The sequence below is a fragment of the Saccopteryx leptura genome, chromosome 5, assembly GCF_036850995.1.
Source record: "Saccopteryx leptura isolate mSacLep1 chromosome 5, mSacLep1_pri_phased_curated, whole genome shotgun sequence".
In the NCBI taxonomy this organism is placed as follows: domain Eukaryota; kingdom Metazoa; phylum Chordata; class Mammalia; order Chiroptera; family Emballonuridae; genus Saccopteryx; species Saccopteryx leptura.
Window position 1 is genome coordinate 28952308 of NC_089507.1, and position 18001 is coordinate 28970308.

An 18001-nucleotide genomic window follows, 5' to 3' on the forward strand; every position below is an offset into this window, starting at 1 on the left:
CACACTGCCTTGATTACTGTAGCGTTGTAGTAAGTTCTGAAATTGGGAAGGATAAGTTTCCAACTCTCTTCTTCTTTTTCAAGTTTTGTTTAGCTGTTCTGATCCACTTGCATTTCCATGTGAATTTTAAGATTGGTTTGTCAATTTCTGCAAAGAAGCCAGCTGGGATTTTCATGGGGATTGTGATAAGTGTACAGATCAGTTGAGGTATATTGCCATCCTAGCAATATTGTCTTCCAGTCTGTGAACGTGGAGTATCTTTCAGTTTTTTTAGTTTTTTAAAATTTCATTCAACAGGGTATTGTAGGTTTGAGTATTAAGTTTTGCATGCCTTTTGTTAAAATTTATTTGATGCTATTATATATGGAATTGTTTTCTTAATTTTATTTTTGGGTTAAGTGCATACAAATATAATTAATTTTATATATTTATCTTGTATTAGCTTCAGTTTTTAAAAATAAAACATCTTTATTATTCTATTTCTAATTATTATTATAAGACCACTCAGGGATAACTTGCGTGCTCCATATTTTCTTTAAATATTTTACCTTCACTTAGTTGATATATATAGGGCGTAGATCATTTTGATATGCATGTGACCTGTTAGTGCTGTACGTGAGACATGAGCCAAGTGATACCATTGATGTCTGTGTTCATCATGGCTAGATAGATGCAGTATATTATAAGACACAGAGTGTACATGATGATAAAGAGGCCTTCAAGGCCAAACTGGGAACGGAAATTACTTCTTTTCTGTCCTGAGCATGGCACTGTGGTTCATTATGGTGATAGAGGAGGTGATGTAGAGAAGGTGTACTTGCTTAATCAAATTTGAAGATGGTTGAAGATACTAAAATCAGTAAAGGATGCTTTGTGAGTTAGATCAAATACGTATTGGCCACAATATAAACTAAGTTATTCTGAAGATTATTTTTAGCCTTTCTCACAAAATGTAGGCAGGTGTCACAACACTGATGAAAATCGTTTAGGATTTGTGAGCAGAATAGTCTTGTCTTTGATACCGCAGGACCCTAAGGGACGACAGATATACTAAAGGGGAGTATCATGGTATCAGTAATGTTTTGGCTTATCTGTTTTCAAGAAATTAACATTTAAAGCTATGTTTTATTAATAGTACTGCTTTTTTCCTTCAGACTTTAATAAAATTTAAGAGTTTGTTACCATAGGAACTGTTTTTGGTATTATAGTACATCATGCTTTCAACGGGATAAGTAGCACTAATTAGGTGAATACTTAGGAAGCATATACTGAATTTTACTTGGCCCTTGTTAATGAAGTTATAGTAGACCACATCACTATGAAATGGATATAAAAATAAATCTTAGTTTTATTTTAAAAGGGAGTAGCTATTTGAGAAAGCATCTCTCATTATATACTGTTTTCTCTTTTTAAAAATAAATGAAGCATCTCTTCCCAGAGAAAGAAATGTGATTTGTATATTTTTAATATGAGCACCAATAGAGACTAATGCTGTGAAATATTTATGTTGATATTGTTAGTCACTGGGCTTTTTAGAAGTCATAGAAAGCGTTTTTATTATCCCTTCCCTGCAAAATCTTTGATTTTATCAGGGATCCAAGCCCATACACTTATAAAATATTAAACATTAATATGAAACAGGCTTGTAATTAAGTATTGGCGAGAGTGACATTAAGGATGTAGATTTTATGAATATTCTATGTCAGCCTGACCAGGGGTGACACAGTGGATAAAGTGTCAGCCCAGAACACTGAAGTCGCTGGCTCTGAGCGCAGGCTTGTCATCATGGGGTCGCTGGCTTGAGTGGGGGAATTGTCTACACGATCCCAAAGCTTGCCCCCTTGAGCCCCAAAATTGCTGGCATGAAAAGCCCAGTGTTGCTGGCTTGAGCAAGGGGACCCTGGCTCACCCTGGTCAAGGCGTGTATGAGAAGCAGTCAGTGCACAAGTAAAGTGAAGGCAGTTCTAGTTGCTGCTTCTCATCCTCTCTTTCCCTTCTTTCTTTCAAAAAAAATTTTCTATGTCAGAGAGAGCCTTGTGTTCTTTCATAAAATAAGCTGGATAGTTGTTACAAAAATAAATTGACTATATATAGATTTTGACTCTGGCACTGAGTTAGTTGTATGGTGATGTCTTTATTTTATTCTTCTCTCTCTTTTTAAATTTTCTGTACCTCTGGTAAGCCTCTAGAATTCTAGGGGCCAAATAAGGAAACTGTAATGAGTGAAAATTTATGCAACTAGCTACTGTTATATATTAAATATGCTTTTTCTCAAGTTTTCTTGGCTTCTGAACTCCATCACAAGTGCAGGAAATTTGAAAAAAAATTTTTTTCATCAATATGTCTAATATATATAATGTTTTATAATATTTAATACATACTAAGTTATATTACAAAAAGTTTAAATGGGCATTTTATTAAAGGTTGTATAATAGGGTACATTATAATTATAATCCCTGGTAATATTTCTAATTTAATGACAATTTTCAGCTTTTAGAAATTTAGCAAGTAGCATAAACTATTTAATTTTTTTCCAGCTAATTATATCATAAAAGCATGATTTGTTAAGAAATTGAAAATTATATTTTGGGGGGGATTTTGAGTTTGAATGTTCATTAAAAATGTACATTAGCCCTGGCCGGTTGGCTCAGCGGTAGAGCGTCGGCCTGGCGTGCGGGGGACCCGGGTTCGATTCCCAGCCAGGGCACATAGGAGAAGCGCCCATTTGCTTCTCCACCCCCCCTCCTTCCTCTCTGTCTCTCCCCCTCCCGCAGCCAAGGCTCCATTGGAGCAAAGATGGCCCGGGCGCTGGGGATGGCTCCTTAGCCTCTGCCCCAGGTGCTAGAGTGGCTCTGGTCGCGGCAGAACGACGCCCCAGAGGGGCAGAGCATCGCCCCTGGTGGGCGTGCCGGGTGGATCCCAGTCGGGCGCATGCGGGAGTCTGTCTGACTGTCTCTCCCCGTTTCCAGCTTCAGAAAAATACAAAAAAAAAAAATGTACATTGAATTACATGGTATGGCACTTGATACTTGAAATTCTTTTAAGCTTTTAAGAAAATAAACTCAAATCATAGTGATTAATTAACCTCTGTTCACCACCACCACAAATGACATGCTAGGAAATATCAGATTGCTGCTTGCAAATTACATTTTGGAGAGCGGGGTATAAAAGCCAAATTGGATATAGAAGTCAGTATATTTTGCTGTTTTTTTTAATACTGACTTGATATTTCAAAGGCATCTGGGTGTACTATATAAGAATTTTCAGGAAAATGGAATTTTCCATTTGGTGGAGAGTATTGAGGCAGATTTGCATAATTGTTATTTCCATTACCTTGTTTTTTAGACTTACTTTTGCTTCTTTAATATAAGTGTCTATTCTGGATAACAGTTACTTGAGGGATACTTTCTAAAAACTCAGAAAGTCTAGACTACTATAATAGCTAGTTGGTGGTCAGCTGTTTGAAAATTGATCCTGTAAACCCACTTATGATTTTTATTGCCTACCAGGCATGGTCATTACCCCACATGCCCTTCTGTTTTAAAAAGATTATTATCCAATTACTGTATCAATTATTTTTAAATTTATTGAGTGACATTAGCTACTAAAATTTTCTAGGTTTCAAGTTACAGTTCTATAATATATCATATGTATTTGTGTTACCACCCAAAGTCAAATCTCCTTCTGTCACCATATACTGTATTTGACCCCTTTACCCTTTACTACCTACCCCATCCCCTTTCCCCTCTGACAGCCACCATGCTGTTGTCTATGTGTAGGAGTTCCTGTTTGTTCATTTGCCACATGAGTGAAATCATACGGTTCTTAACTTTTTCTGACTGACTTATTTCACTTAGCAAGATATTTCCATCTGTGTTGTTGCAAATGGCAGTATTTCATCTTTCTTATGGCTGCGTAGTGTTCCATTGTATATATGTGCAGCATCTCTATCCAGTCATCAAGCAAAGGGCACTTTGGTTGTTTCCATGTCTTAGGCACCATGAATAATACAGTGAATATAGGGGTACATATAGCTTTACAAATAGATGTTTTCAATTTCAGGTAGATACCCAAAAGAGGGGCTGCTGGATCATATGGTAACTGTTTACTTAATTTTTTGAGGTGCCTGTATACTATTCTATAGTGGCTGTACCAACTTATATTTCCACCAGCAGTGAATGAGGGTTCCTTTTTCCCCACAACCTCCAGCATTTGTTACTACTTGTCTTGTTGATAAAAGCCATTCTAATAGGTATGAGATGATGCCTCATTTTGGTTTTGATTTGCATTTCCCTAATAGCTAGTAACATTGAGCATCTTTTCATATATCTGTTGGCCATTTGTATGTTCATTTTAGGTCCTCTGTCCTTTTTAAAAAACTTTTTTTCCATTGATTTGAGGGGGGTGGAAGAAGACAGAGAAAGAGAGGGAATGGGGAAGGGAGAGGAAAAACAGAAGCATTAACTTTTTGTTTCACTTAGTTGTTCCATTTAGTTGTGTACTCATTGCTTGCTTCTTGTAAGTGTCCTACTGGGGGTTGAGTCTGTGACCTCTGGCACACTGGGTAAATGCTTTCTTTACTGAGTAACCCACCCAGGGCCCTCTACCCATTTTTAAAGTGGGTTATTTTGTCCTTATTGTTGAGTTGTAGAAATTGAAATATGCTGTCACTAAAAAAAGGAAAAAAAGGAAGAAAAAATATGCCATTATTACTTTCAGTTACTGAACCTTTGAATGGGTTTACAAACTAAAATTTGAAAAATTTGCATTAGTATCCAAGTACATGACTTACTGGATAAACACTGGGGACATTCTTTTTTCTGAGAAGAAAAATAAAAAGCAGTAGAGCCTAGTTTTTGTATATATTTTTCTGAAGGTAAAGCCTATATTTTCTATTTCCTTTGTATTGTACTTACTGGGTAACATTTTATAGGCAAAGAAATCCAAAGAGACTGAAGATCCCCCAGGTGAGTCATCCTTCCAGGACTTTGAGTACCCCGAGTACGATGACTACAGGGCAGAGGCTTTCCTGCACCAGCAGAAGAGGATGGAATGCTACTGCAAGGCAAAAGAAGCTTATCGAATGGGGAAGAAAAATGTTGCCACATTTTATGCCCAGCAGGTAAAGAGGAAAGCTGATCATTGTTTTTTCTTTGTCACTTATGTCTGAATAATCTTGATGCAGATAGTTCTTTTAATGTGACCCGATTAAGTTATTCTTCAGAATGTAGATTATATAAATGACATAAGGTATCTTTTTAAAAAAATTATTTTTAAGTGAGAGGAGGGGAGACAGAGAAACAGACTCCTGCATGTGTCCGAACTGGGATCCACCCGGCAACCCCCATCTGGGGTCGATGCTCGAATCAACCAAGCTATCCTTAGTGCACACGACTGACGCTTGAACCAGTCGAGCCACTGGCTGCGGAAGGGGGAGAGGGGAGGGGTAGAGAAGCAGATGGTCACTTCTCATGTGTGCCCTGACTGGGCATCAAACCCAGGACATCCACCCACTGGGCCGAGGCACTATCCATTGAGCAAACTGGCCAGGGCCTAAGGTATCTTGTATGTAAGAAATGTATGGTTCTGAGAGTTTTATCTCCTTGGAAATGAACTGCTCAATTTCTGTGGTTGCTTTTGCATTTACAGCTTACAGATGATGAATTATATCATTCTGACAGCTGTTTAATTCTTTTAGGTTGGGCTCTCTCATTCAGTACCACTTCTAAAACCGATATAAGGCTTCTGGAGGAAAGACGGCAGAATGTTAATATTGGCCATCTCTGGGTGGGATTACAGGGGCCTTGTGGTATCATGTTTGAGTTTTTAGTAATGTATCACTTTTATAGTCAGAAAAAGAAAGTTACATTCATCTTTTTTAGGGAAGTAAAATTTCTACTGGAGCTCATTTGGAATAGTATTACAAGAAACCTGCCTGATTTATTTTTTATTTTTTGGGTCATTATGGCTTTCTTTTTTTGTCATTGAGCAGAGAAAGGTATCAAGCTGGTATAATTCTGAGCCCTACCTAATAGCAAACCACGAGGTTTGGCTTCAGGGGTAACTAAGGTATGAAAGGGATGAGACTGAGGCTTTTCAAAGGATAAACCAGAGGATTCCTTCTTGAGATGGGTGGTGTTCATTTAAATTTGTTTTCTTTGATTTTTGGATTAGAAAACATGTTTAAAATGATTTAATAGTTTGAGAACTGTGTTATTAATCCACTGAAATTTACCTAAATTTTGATGCATACTTTCATATTAACTCATTACATTTAAAATTTTTTAGGTTAGTTCCCTTTTTTGTTCTGCCTTTTTTAGGGCCACTATTTGTTTCCTTATGCCTACATAGCAAGTAGCAAATATCTCGAGTGTTTACTGGTGGTGTGTTTATAATTAAAGGGCAGCCTCCATGAGCAGAAGATGAAAGAAGCGAATCACCTTGCTGCCATGGAGATCTTTGAGAAAGTCAATGCCTCCTTGCTGCCACAGAATGTTTTAGACCTCCATGGACTGCATGTGGATGAAGCGATAGAACATTTAATGGCAGTTTTACAGCAGAAAACTGAAGGTAGGACTGTGAAAATGACAGATTTTTAATATACAGTGTCTAATGATTGATATAAATTACAAGTTCAGGGGAGTCTGAATGTGTGGGCTGAGAATATCTGTGCCCCATTTATAGATGTTGTGTTAGGCTCATTCTTCAAGAGAACCTTGGGAAAGAATTATCATTCGCATGGCCATTAACGGTTTTTTGTTTTTTTTCTTTTTATTTAGAAAATTAAATTTAGTGGGGTGACATTGATAAATAAGAGTACATAGGTTTCAGGTTAACATCTCTATAGCACTTAACCATCACCCAAAGTCAAATCACTTTCCATCACTGCATACAGGTCCTTTACTCCCCTCCCCCTTTGAAAAAATGTCCTGATCTTAGTTATGTTTGTGTTCCTTTGATGTGTTTGTGTAAAGGAAGGTGTGTAATATGGGAATCCTGAGATTTATAAATGGGTCCTTCCAACAATATTATATATCTTTTGTTCAATAGACATTTTTTTTTAATTTTTATTTTTAGAAATCTACTTTTTTTGTTTTGTTTTTTACAGAGACAGAGAGAGGGATAGATAGGGACAGACAGGAACGGAGAGAGATGAGAAGCATCAATCATCAGTTTTTCATTGCAACACCTTAGTTGTTCATTGATTGCTTTCTCATATGTGCCTTGACCGTGGGCCTTCAGCAGACCAAGTAACCCCTTGCTCGAGCCAGCGACCTTGGTCCAAGCTGGTGACCTTTGCTCAAACCAGATGAGCCTGTGCTCAAGCTGGCGAACTTGGGGTTTCAAACCTGGGTCCTCCGCATTCCAGTCCGACGCTCTATCCACTGCGCCACTGCCTGGTCAGGCTCAATAAACATTTATTAAAGCTAATAGATATTTATTAGCTGTCAGTTGTTTAATAGATGTTAAATAAAATACAGAAGTAAATAAGGTGATAGCTTTTTTACAGAACCATCATAAAAAGGCAGACTTTCTGTGTGTTTGCATTATGGCGGTGCCCCATCTCCCCCTCTGCTTGTACTTGCATGCCAATAGGAAAGGCCACTTCCTGCCTCTTATCTAAACTCGACCTCTTCCCAGGGCTTTGGGTGAGGATTTTTTTCATGTTTCCCTGCAATATCATGTAGGTCACATACATTAAGGTACCTTGTTGGTTTTTTGTTTCCTTTTTTGTGATCAGATTGTAGCTCTTAGAAAATACAATCTGTTTTAGTTACCACAGACTCTTAACACTAGGTGTCATCTCTTTTCATCACTAGTATAGTATTTTTTTTTTACTTTCATAAACCTTTATTTTTATGTATATGAAACTGTTAGCCTGTGCTCTAGAGATGCATACTAAGCAACATGATACACCCCAAAGACCCTCTGCGGATTGTAGCTATCCCTTTGAAAACTAGCCAAGAATTATCCTCTTAGTCTCAGAGCGATGTTAACCTTGGTTACATTGATCAAAGCCTTCTTTCTTTCTTTAAAAGAATTTTTTTTAAATTTAAGTTTAATTTATTGTGTTAACATGGATTCAAGTGTTCCACTCAGTATAATGTCCTCACACCCCAATTATGTGCCTCCCATAACACCCTCTTGTTCCCCCTCTTCTAACTCCCTCTCCCACTTCCATTTGGGATTGCTGTCCCGTTATATAGTGTTTTTGAAAAATCACCATGGATTTTTCTTTATCTTCCTTTTTATTGTGGAGTCATAGAGTCCCATGTCTCAGCTATTAGCTTATAGTTCCATAGCCCTGCCTCATCATTGATAGCTCTATTGTTCTGGTTAATTGATTTAAGATAGTTTTTAGAAAGCTTTACACTATACTTTATACAGGTTTATCAATTCAATGCATATCACTTGTAATTAATTACTTGATTAAATATGATTGATGTAAAAGGTTAAAAATTCAAATTTTTTCATAAGAACCATGTTGTAAAGGTTATAAAGTAATATAATAAACACCTTTGTATCCAAGTAATAACTGATAACTACATGCTTCATGTTTTTTTATCTTTCCCTTTGTATTCTTCCCAATTTGTTTCTCTTTCTTCCCTCCCTTTCTAGCGGAAATCAACACCCTTTTGTTCAATCTACATCTAATACCTTTACTATATGTCTGTTCCCATAACCAGTCTATAATATTTCTTCTGTCAGTTTTTAAAAATGTACATGCAAGGAGTCACACTGTATCATCAGCCAAGCCACTTATTTTATTTGTACCCAGTACAGTTTTCTGATCTGTTTTTTTATTGTAATTGCTGTGTAATATTCTGTGAATGCATTGTAATGTATATATTATTCCTCTTTTGTTGGATGTTCAGTTATATAACTTTATTTTGCATATCAACATATACACCTTTATCACTGTCTTTTTCTTAGGTTTTTATATTGAAAAATTAAAAACCCACAAAGAAATTGAAAGAATTGTACAGTAAACACTCACATATTCTTTACCTAGGTTGACTGTTGTAACATTCGCTTACTCTCTCTGAAACTGCTTTTTACTGAACCATTTGAAAGAAGTTGTTAGACATTGTAGAGCTTTATCTCTAAGTACCTCAGCATGTTTATCTCTTGAGAAAAAATTTATTCTTATACATAATCACAATAGCATTATCACTTTTAAGACATTTAACATTTAACATGACTTTTTCTGGGCTAGAATTGAGTTAGAGATGATTATTGAATCATCATTTGTATATAGAGCCTTTCCAGCATAAAAAAAAAAACCTTTTGAATAACTGACTGAATAAAGGGTAGGTATTTCTGTCATTTTGTAGGTGAGGAAACTTGACTTTAAAAGTTTAATAAAGTGAAAAATAATAAGTGTTGGTAGGGATGTGGAGAATTGCAACCCTCATGTATTGCTAGTGGGAATGTTAAATGGTACAACCACTATGGAAAAGGTTGGCATTCCTCGAAAACTTAAACATGGAGTTACCATATGACCCAACAATTTTGCTCTTAGAGAAATGAAACCAGTCTGTTCACACAGAAACTTTGTGTGGATGTTCATAATAACCAGAAAGTAAAAACAACCCAAATGTCCATCAACTAATGGGTGGACAAACAAGTGTGGTATATCCATACAATGGAGTATTATTCAGCCATGAAAAGGAATGAAGTACTGATCATACTACAACATGGCTGGACCTTGTAAACATGCCACGTGAGAAAAGCCAGATACAAAAGGTCACATGTTATATGATTTCCATTTATATGAAATGTCCAGACTAGGCAAGTCTACAGAAACAGAAAGTCCGAGTGTATTAGTGATTGCTGGAAAGGAGGGAAAAGGCTGGAAAGGGGAGAATGGGGAGTGACTGCTAACAGACACAGAATTTCTTTTTGAGAAGATGAAATATATTCTGGAATCAGAGAGTGTTGATGGTTATATGACATTCTTATATACTAAAAAATCACTGAATTGTACATTTTAAAATTGTGAATTTTTTATCAATGCAAAAATTATAAGAAGAAAGGATTTAAGCCCCAGACAAGGAAAAGCTAAAGGAGTTCATCACCACCAAACTAGTACTACATGAAATGTTAAAGGGTCTTCTTAAAGAAGGGAAAAAGAGATAAAGAATATAAACAATAATATGGCAATACATTCAAATTTATCAATAGTTTAATCTAAAAAACAAAAAATGAACCAAGCAGAACAGAAACAGATTCATAGATGTAGAGAACATTTTGATGGTTCCAGATGGAAGGGGGCTGGGGAGATGGGTGGAAAAGGGGAAGGGACTAAGAAGTACAGATTAGTTGTTACAGAATAGTCACGGAATGTAAAGTACAGCACAGGGAAAATAGGCAGTAATGTTGCAATGACTGTGTAGGGCAGGGGCCCCCAAACTTTTTACACAGGGGCCAGTTCTCTGTCGCTCAGACCGTTAGAGGGCCGGATTATAAAAAAACTATGAACAAATCCCTATGCACACTGCATATATCTTATTTTAAAGTAAAAAAACAAAACGGGAACAAATACAATATTTAAAATAAAGAACAAGTAAATTTAAATCAACAAACTGACAGTATTTCAATGGGAACCATGCTCTTCTCACTGACCACCAATGAAAGAGGTGCCCCTTCCGGAAGTGCGGTGGGGGCCGGATAAATGGCCTTAGGGGGCCGTAGTGGGGCCGTAGTTTGGGGACCCCTGGTGTAGGGTGTCAGATGGGTATGCGACTTACCAGGATGATCACTTAGTGAGATATATAATCACTGGGTTGTACACCTGAAACCAGTATTATATTGTATATCAACTATAATGGAAAAATAAGTGATTAAAAAGAAAAAAGTTAAATAACTTGTGTAAGATGATAGATACTTGGTCAGACCCAAGATCTAAAACCATTTCTGGAAGCCAAGGCCCATTTTGCTGCCACTTATGGTAACCTGTAGTTACTGTCAGTCACCATGAGGTGGCAGTATTGTTGAATAGAGATAACATGCGGGGGGAAAATCTGTGGCTCTCCTCTGAATTGCTTTGTCATAAAAGATGATTATCAAAATTGAGGATGAATAAAAAAAGAAAGAAGATATCTGACCCTCTGTGCTTTATGATTAAAATACACACCACCACCACCATCTATGAAGTATTTTTGCCCCAAAATAAATCAGAAGCAGACAAAGCCTTTATATCTCATGACTATTTTTTAGGGATTGACAGGGAACAGAGGCACACGTTAAATGACACAGTGGGGATACAATCAGTGAAACCCTGATCATGGACATCTAGGATAAACAGTCCAGTTTTTCCTCAACAAATTGTAAAGATAAACACGGGGAGGAGAATCTGTGGATTAACACTTAATTAACAAATATATTAACCAAATGCAATGTGTGGACTTCTTTTAACCATGATTCAAACAAATGACTGTAAAAACACTTTTGAAACTATTTGGGGAATTTTTTAGTCATTTTTAGAAAAATGATATTAAGGAACTATTTTTTACCTTTTTTTTTATTTTTTTTATTACAGGGACAGAGAGAGAGTCAAAGAGAGGGATAGACAGATAGGAATGGAGAGAGATGAGAAGCATCAATTATCAGGTTTTTTTGCAACACCTTAGTTGTTCATTGATTGCTTTCTCATATGTGCCTTGACCGGGGGCCTCAGCAGCCCGAGTAACTCCTTGCTGGAGCCAGCAACCTTGGGTCCAAGCTAGTGAGCTTTTTGCTCAAGCCAGATGAGCCCGCGCTCAAGCTGGTGACCTCGGGGTCTCGAACCTGGGTCCTTCCTCATCCCAGTCCAACGCTCTATCCACTGCGCCACCGCCTGGTCAGGCTAAGGAACTATATTTAATTTCACAGGATATGGTGACATTGTGGTTATTCTTTTTAAGAGTCCTATCTTTTTGAAATACATACTAAAATATTTACAGTTGAAATGATAAATTTAGGGTATTGCTAACAATGAGTTAGTTTTTAAAAGGTGGTAAACAGCAGGAATAACCTGAAATTTGTGAACTGAAACATATACATTAATTTGTTCAGCAAACATTCTTTGAAAACCTACTTTATTTGAGGCATATGATTCAACTAGATACTGTTTCCAGAACAGTAAGTGGCCTATTGAAAGGTGAGATGGTATAAATGACTGATCTAACTGATGAGGAAGCAGTACTGAAGGAGTGATGAGAGTGAGTTATAGTTAGTAAAGAGATTTAAGTTTCTGTTTTTTTTTGTTTTGTTTTGTTTTTTTTTTTTTGTATTTTTCTGAAGCTGGAAACGGGGAGAGACAGTCAGACAGACTCCCGTATGCGCCCAACCGGGATCCACCTGGCACGCCCACCAGGGGGCTACGCTCTGCCCACCAGGGGGCGATGCTCTGCCCCTCCGGGGCATCGCTCTGTTGCGACCAGAGCCACTCTAGTGCCTGGGGCAGAGGCCAAGGAGCCATCCCCAGCGCCCGGGCCATCTTTGCTCCAATGGAGCCTCGCTGCGGGAGGGGAAGAGAGAGACAGAGAGGAAGGAGAGGGGGAGGGGTGGAGAAGCAGATGGGCGCTTCTCCTGTGTGCCCTGGCCGGGAATCGAACCCAGGACTTCTGCACACCAGGCCGACGCTCTACCACTGAGCCAACCGGCCAGGGCCTAAGTTTCTGTTTTTAACTGAACTTTTATTTGTAATATCACAGGGACAGACAGGAAGGGAGAGAGATGAGAAGCATCAGTTCTTTGGCACCTTAGTTGTTCACTGACTGCTTTCTCATATGTGCCTTGACCAGGGGACTATAGCAGACCGAGTGACTCGATAAATAAAAATAAACAAATAATTGTGTAGTGTAAAACCTTTTTACAAAGTGATTGAATATTCTTGTGTAGCTAGCACCCAACAGAGTTGAATTTTGAACAAAATATTGCTTGAAGTATTTAGCTTAGAGTAGAAATGGAGATCTTAAGCAAAGAAGAAATTAAAAGTGCAAGAGCAACATATCATCTTTAAAATGCAGGCTAAATATTGCCCCGGAGATATGAGACTTGAAAAACCATCTGTTTGGGTTCTGTTGGAGTCTTAGGGCAACTTAGTGAGCAGAATATGGAATGGTCTTATTATATGTAGATATATGTTATGCTCAAGGTCAGAACTTGGGCTGTTTATAACTGAGGAACAAGTATTCATTTAATTCATTACATTTTATTGCAGCTGTTACTGACTTCAAGTATTCATTTAATTCATTACATTTTATTGCAGCTGTTACTGACTTTCCATATTTATGTAGTATTTGGTGACAGAGAGAGAAGAGAGAGAGATGGTCAGATAGGGACAGACAGGAAGGGAGAGAGATGAGAAGCATCAGTTCTTTGTTGGGGCACCTTAGTTGTTCACTGACTGCTTTCTCATATGTGCCTTGACCAGGGGGCTACAGCAGACCAAGTGACTCCTTGCTCAAACCAGCAACCTTGGGCTCAAGCCAGCAACCATAGGGTCATGTCTATGTTCCCATGCTCAAGCAAGTGAACTCGCGTTCAAGCTGGTAAGCCTGCGCTCAAACTGGCGACCTCGGGGTTCCAAACCTGGGTCCTCTACATCCCAGTCTATGCTCTATCCACTGCTGCACTGCCTGGTCAGGCAATATTTGATTATCTTTAACAATAAAACTGCAGTCTTTGCTATAACAAGTAGGTCTGCTGTAGCCATTCCTGAGGGTATTATTCTATAAAGTAGTTGTTTTATATCGCATTTTACTGATTAGAAAACAGGCACAGATAGGCTAAGTAACTAGTCTATGATCAGAACACAGTCATTTAGTGGCAGCTCTGCTAATTAGACCAAAGCTGCTGGCTTCAGAGTATTTAATAGGGTTGTAAAGATTCTTGATAATAAATATAAGTCACTTAAAGCAATGCCTGATTCTATGTATCAGTGTTATTGTAATTATCATTATTTCAGAGAGAACTTCTGGTAGCACAAGGAAACCTCCTTCCCCACAGGGGAAGTTCTACTTAAATCTTTAGGCATGTGAATTGCTGTGTGTATTCCATATTTACATAGTATAGATGAGCCTGAGAAGGCGGTGGTGCAATGGATAAATCATCAGCCTGGGACACTGAGGACTCAGGTTCAAATCCCCAAGATAACTGGCTTGAGCCCAAGGTTGCTGGCTTGAGCAAGGGGTCACTGACTCAGCTGGAGCCTTCCAGTCAAGGCACATATGAGAAAACAATCAATGAACAATTAAGGTGCCACAATTATGAGTTGATGCTTCTCGTCGGTCTCCCTTCCTGTCTGTCTCTGTTTGTCCCCTCTCTCTCTCAAAAAACAAAACAAAAAAACAACAGTATACATGAAACATACATTTAAAAATCTCAGTTTGGGGGCTTTAAAAAGTAACAATAAATCTATAAGTCCATGTGAAAATTATTTTCAAATATGTTTTGAGTAGTTCAGGTTTGTTTTCTATTGAGAATATAATTTAAATAAATTTTAACTGTTCCAATTCCTGTTGTAACAGAATATAAGCAGAATGGTGGCAAGCCCTATCTCTCTGTGATCACAGGGAGAGGAAACCACAGCCAGGGAGGAGTAGCTCGCATCAAACCAGCTGTCATTAAATACCTCACAAGCCATAGCTTCAGGTGAGGATGGATTTCTGTTTTTCTGTTACTGATAATGGCAATTGACCATATATAGATAATAAACACCAAGGGTGTGCTCAAAACTGTTTGTTTAAGTAGTTAACTAAATTTAACTATCTGACTTTAGCCTTTAGCCACAAAGTCATACTTAAATTATGATTCCCTGCTGGATTTATTATGTCCAATAAAACAAATGAAGGAAAAAATGTGTTTGTTGTTGAAGTAATCATCTGACAAAACTATTTCTATCATAAACTTAAAGTCTAAAAGAAAGTATAGATTATACATATCACAGTTTAAGGTTGCTGTTTATTCCTTTAAAACAGCGGTTCTCAACCTGTGGGTCGTGACCCCGGCGGAGGTCGAATGACCAAAATACAGGGGTCACCTAAATATGTATTTTCCGATGGCTTTAGGCGACCCCTGTGTTTTGGTCGTTCGACCCCTGCCAGGGTCACGACCCACAGGTTGAGAACCGCTGCTTTAAAAGGAAATATATATCTGGATTTTAGAAGGAATTGGTAGCTTCTGCTGAAATATGGTTATAATATGGATGTGTTTAAACTTTAGCAGAAACACTGTGGTCACTGTGAATATATTCATTTTCACAAGTTAAATGTCATTAATGATTAAATGATTATTATTTAATAACAAAACAACAAGAAAAGTCCAAGAATAAAGATCTGTTGGTGGGTAGATTCCCTGAGTATGTATATCACTAAGTACCCTTCTCCCTCTACTACTAGTTTCAATTACTGTAGCATATTTTGTTTCTGTCATGTAATAAAATGTTGTTTGGCTGCATTTAATTAAAATGGTATTTTAATTGTGAGTATGAAAACAGGTGACATTTCAGTTACTTTTAGAAAAGTAAATTATTACCAGAACATTAATTATCATGTGGGATTAATGATCTATTTTAGAGACTATTTTTAAAAATCTCACACTGAGGGAGTTGAAACCATTTCACTATTTCATGGCCTGATGAATCAGACTTACCTATTATATTAGAGATTTCTTCTTGGAATTCACCATAATATGTAAAAATAATGTAATATGGACATCTTATCCTTGAAACTGCCTGCTCTTCTTCATGAAGGTCAAATTCAGTCCTGAGAGTTCTAATAAATTTTAAATTGTAATAACCATTAAGTTAGGAATAAGCCCCAGCTATAGGATTGCATTTTTTTTTTTTTTGACAATAGATGAAAAGGAACATAGCATAGCTTTTTGTCCTGGATATTGACTTAATAGTGTGGAATACTTTGATAGTAAGTATATTTAGCATAGGCATTTGGAATTGATTATGAGATCTATTTCTTAACCAGTTACAATTTTTTTATCTTTAAAAGGACTCTTTTCTCATTTCTACAGGTTCTCTGAAATAAAACCAGGGTGCTTGAAAGTCATGCTCAAGTAAAATAAACATCCTTGACTTAGAAGTATGAAGGTTTGTAGGTTAAAATTAGTTTTATCTGCAGTAATTTAGTCAATTTTATTGTCAACATTTGTTTTATTAGAATTAATGTCCAGTTATAAAACAAAAATGTTTTTTTTAATTTAAGTTTAATTTTTTATTAAATCAAATGCCAAATATGTTGTCTGTTAAAATTATTAAAGATAATCTTTATTGATGACAAAATGTGTGGAAAAATTATCAGGTCCAGTTTTAAAGTTTGAAAGTGCTCAAATTCTTTCTGAAAGAGAAAATATCTTTCTATTATATGTTGTTCGACATTTAGTGAAGTCGAAGGGTATCGATGAGAGGTGTTTAAAGTGCTTTGAGCCCCAGTTCATGCCTTTCAAAGGCTGGCATTAAAAAAGCAGTCGTAGTAATGAAAAAAAGGAGCGCTAACAAAACACTTGAGTGCTTTTTTATTTCAAAATTGAGTGCAGAAAATGACCATTTTATTTTGCCCAATCCTGTAGGAAGGAAAATGGCTGGCTGTGCTTTTTTCTGCTTTGTATTTGTATGTGATCTTCATCTCTTAACCTTTTATTCTCTTCTTTTTGTGTGTGCATTTTCTAGGAGGATATTGCAGTTTTATATCTTCCATAGGCAGAAAAGTTTTCAAAGAAGGAAAATGATTATTATCTACCAAATGTTGCCATCTTATAGGACTGCTTCTAGAACTGTCTGTGTAAGTGGTATTTAAGATAGTGCTAACTGAGGCACGTAATTGCTAAACTCCAGTAAGGTAAAAATTCTATAACTTAAAACAAATAGAGAAAACATTTTTGATATAATTATAAAAAGAATCCTTACAAATTAAAAGTTTCTTTATTTTTAAAAAGAGCCAACTTTCTGAATGAGAACCTTTATTGACTTCTGTTTCTTGGTCACCTAAAAGTCCTGATACTGTGTCAGTTGAAATTTTCTTGACACAAGTATAATTTTCCAGTATGAGACAATGGTTAAGTAAATTTGACTTTGGATATGGAGGTTACTTTCCTCCATAAATTATACATATATAATTTTAACAAACAATTGTGTTGCCTTTTGATAAGCTTAAAAAATCATTTGGATCAGGAGTTACAGGATTGAACCTGTTACTGAAAGAATCCTGAATTACAGAATGATTTCCTGAAATAAGAGACATTTTAATGAAAATAAAACTCAAAAACACCTTTTTATATATCGTGAAAGCATGCTTTTAAAAAAAAGAGCTGTATTGAATTTATTTCCACAAAAATAAAAATATGTTTATTATTTAGAAATGGTTAGTGACTGGGATTACAGTATTATTTATACTCTGTTTGTAATAATTTGTTAAAAAGAGAAAAAATGCTAACACATTAGCATCAATTTTTGCAGTGTCTAGAAGAGTTGTATATGTTAAAAATAAAACAATTTTCTTTCAACAACTTATAATACTTAACAATTGTTAGTTAATATAAAATATTTTTGTGTATAAAGTAATGCCATGTAAGAAATGTGACTGTAAATACTAAAACAGAGTTACTTGAACGTGCAGCTGCATAGTCATTGTCTGTGTTTTCATATTTCCTCACCCACTTTAGAAATGGCTTTTGAGCACTTCCGCTAGACTTATTTCAATATTATAATTATGGTTAATGTGGGAGGAGTCAAAAAGAAGAAATGGGGTATTTTGTGACAGAAACCAAATGAAAGAAGCTATGTTTTATATTATATAAACTTTTAATTTTATGCTTTATTTTGGTAAATATAGGGCATTTCTCCAGTCATCATTCATAAATACATAGGCACATTATCATATTTTTCACTTTGCCCATTTCTAAATCTTATGTGTCAAAAGTAAAGATAGTATGGGGATTTTAAAAGTTTTTATGTATTGGTTTATTTGTGCTAGTACATGATTCATTAGAATGGCTCTTTACA

General features: G+C 36.4%; 1 protein-coding gene across 5 annotated transcripts in view; it reads left to right on the top strand.

Moving 5' to 3' along the window:
* The window catches only part of N4BP2 (NEDD4 binding protein 2), an 80744-nt gene extending 63026 nt beyond the window's left edge, over positions 1-17718 (top strand). For 4 of the 5 annotated variants that reach the window (XM_066386163.1, XM_066386166.1, XM_066386164.1 and 1 more), the window contains 4 exons: positions 4934-5122; positions 6402-6570; positions 14517-14640; positions 16015-17718. In XM_066386163.1, the coding sequence (XP_066242260.1) occupies positions 4934-5122; positions 6402-6570; positions 14517-14640; positions 16015-16060 (528 nt within the window). In that variant the 3' untranslated portion in view covers positions 16061-17718. The remainder of the gene's footprint in view (positions 1-4933; positions 5123-6401; positions 6571-14516; positions 14641-16014) is intronic. The other variant, XM_066386165.1, reaches the window with a different exon arrangement.
* The last annotated feature ends 283 nt before the right edge of the window (positions 17719-18001 follow it).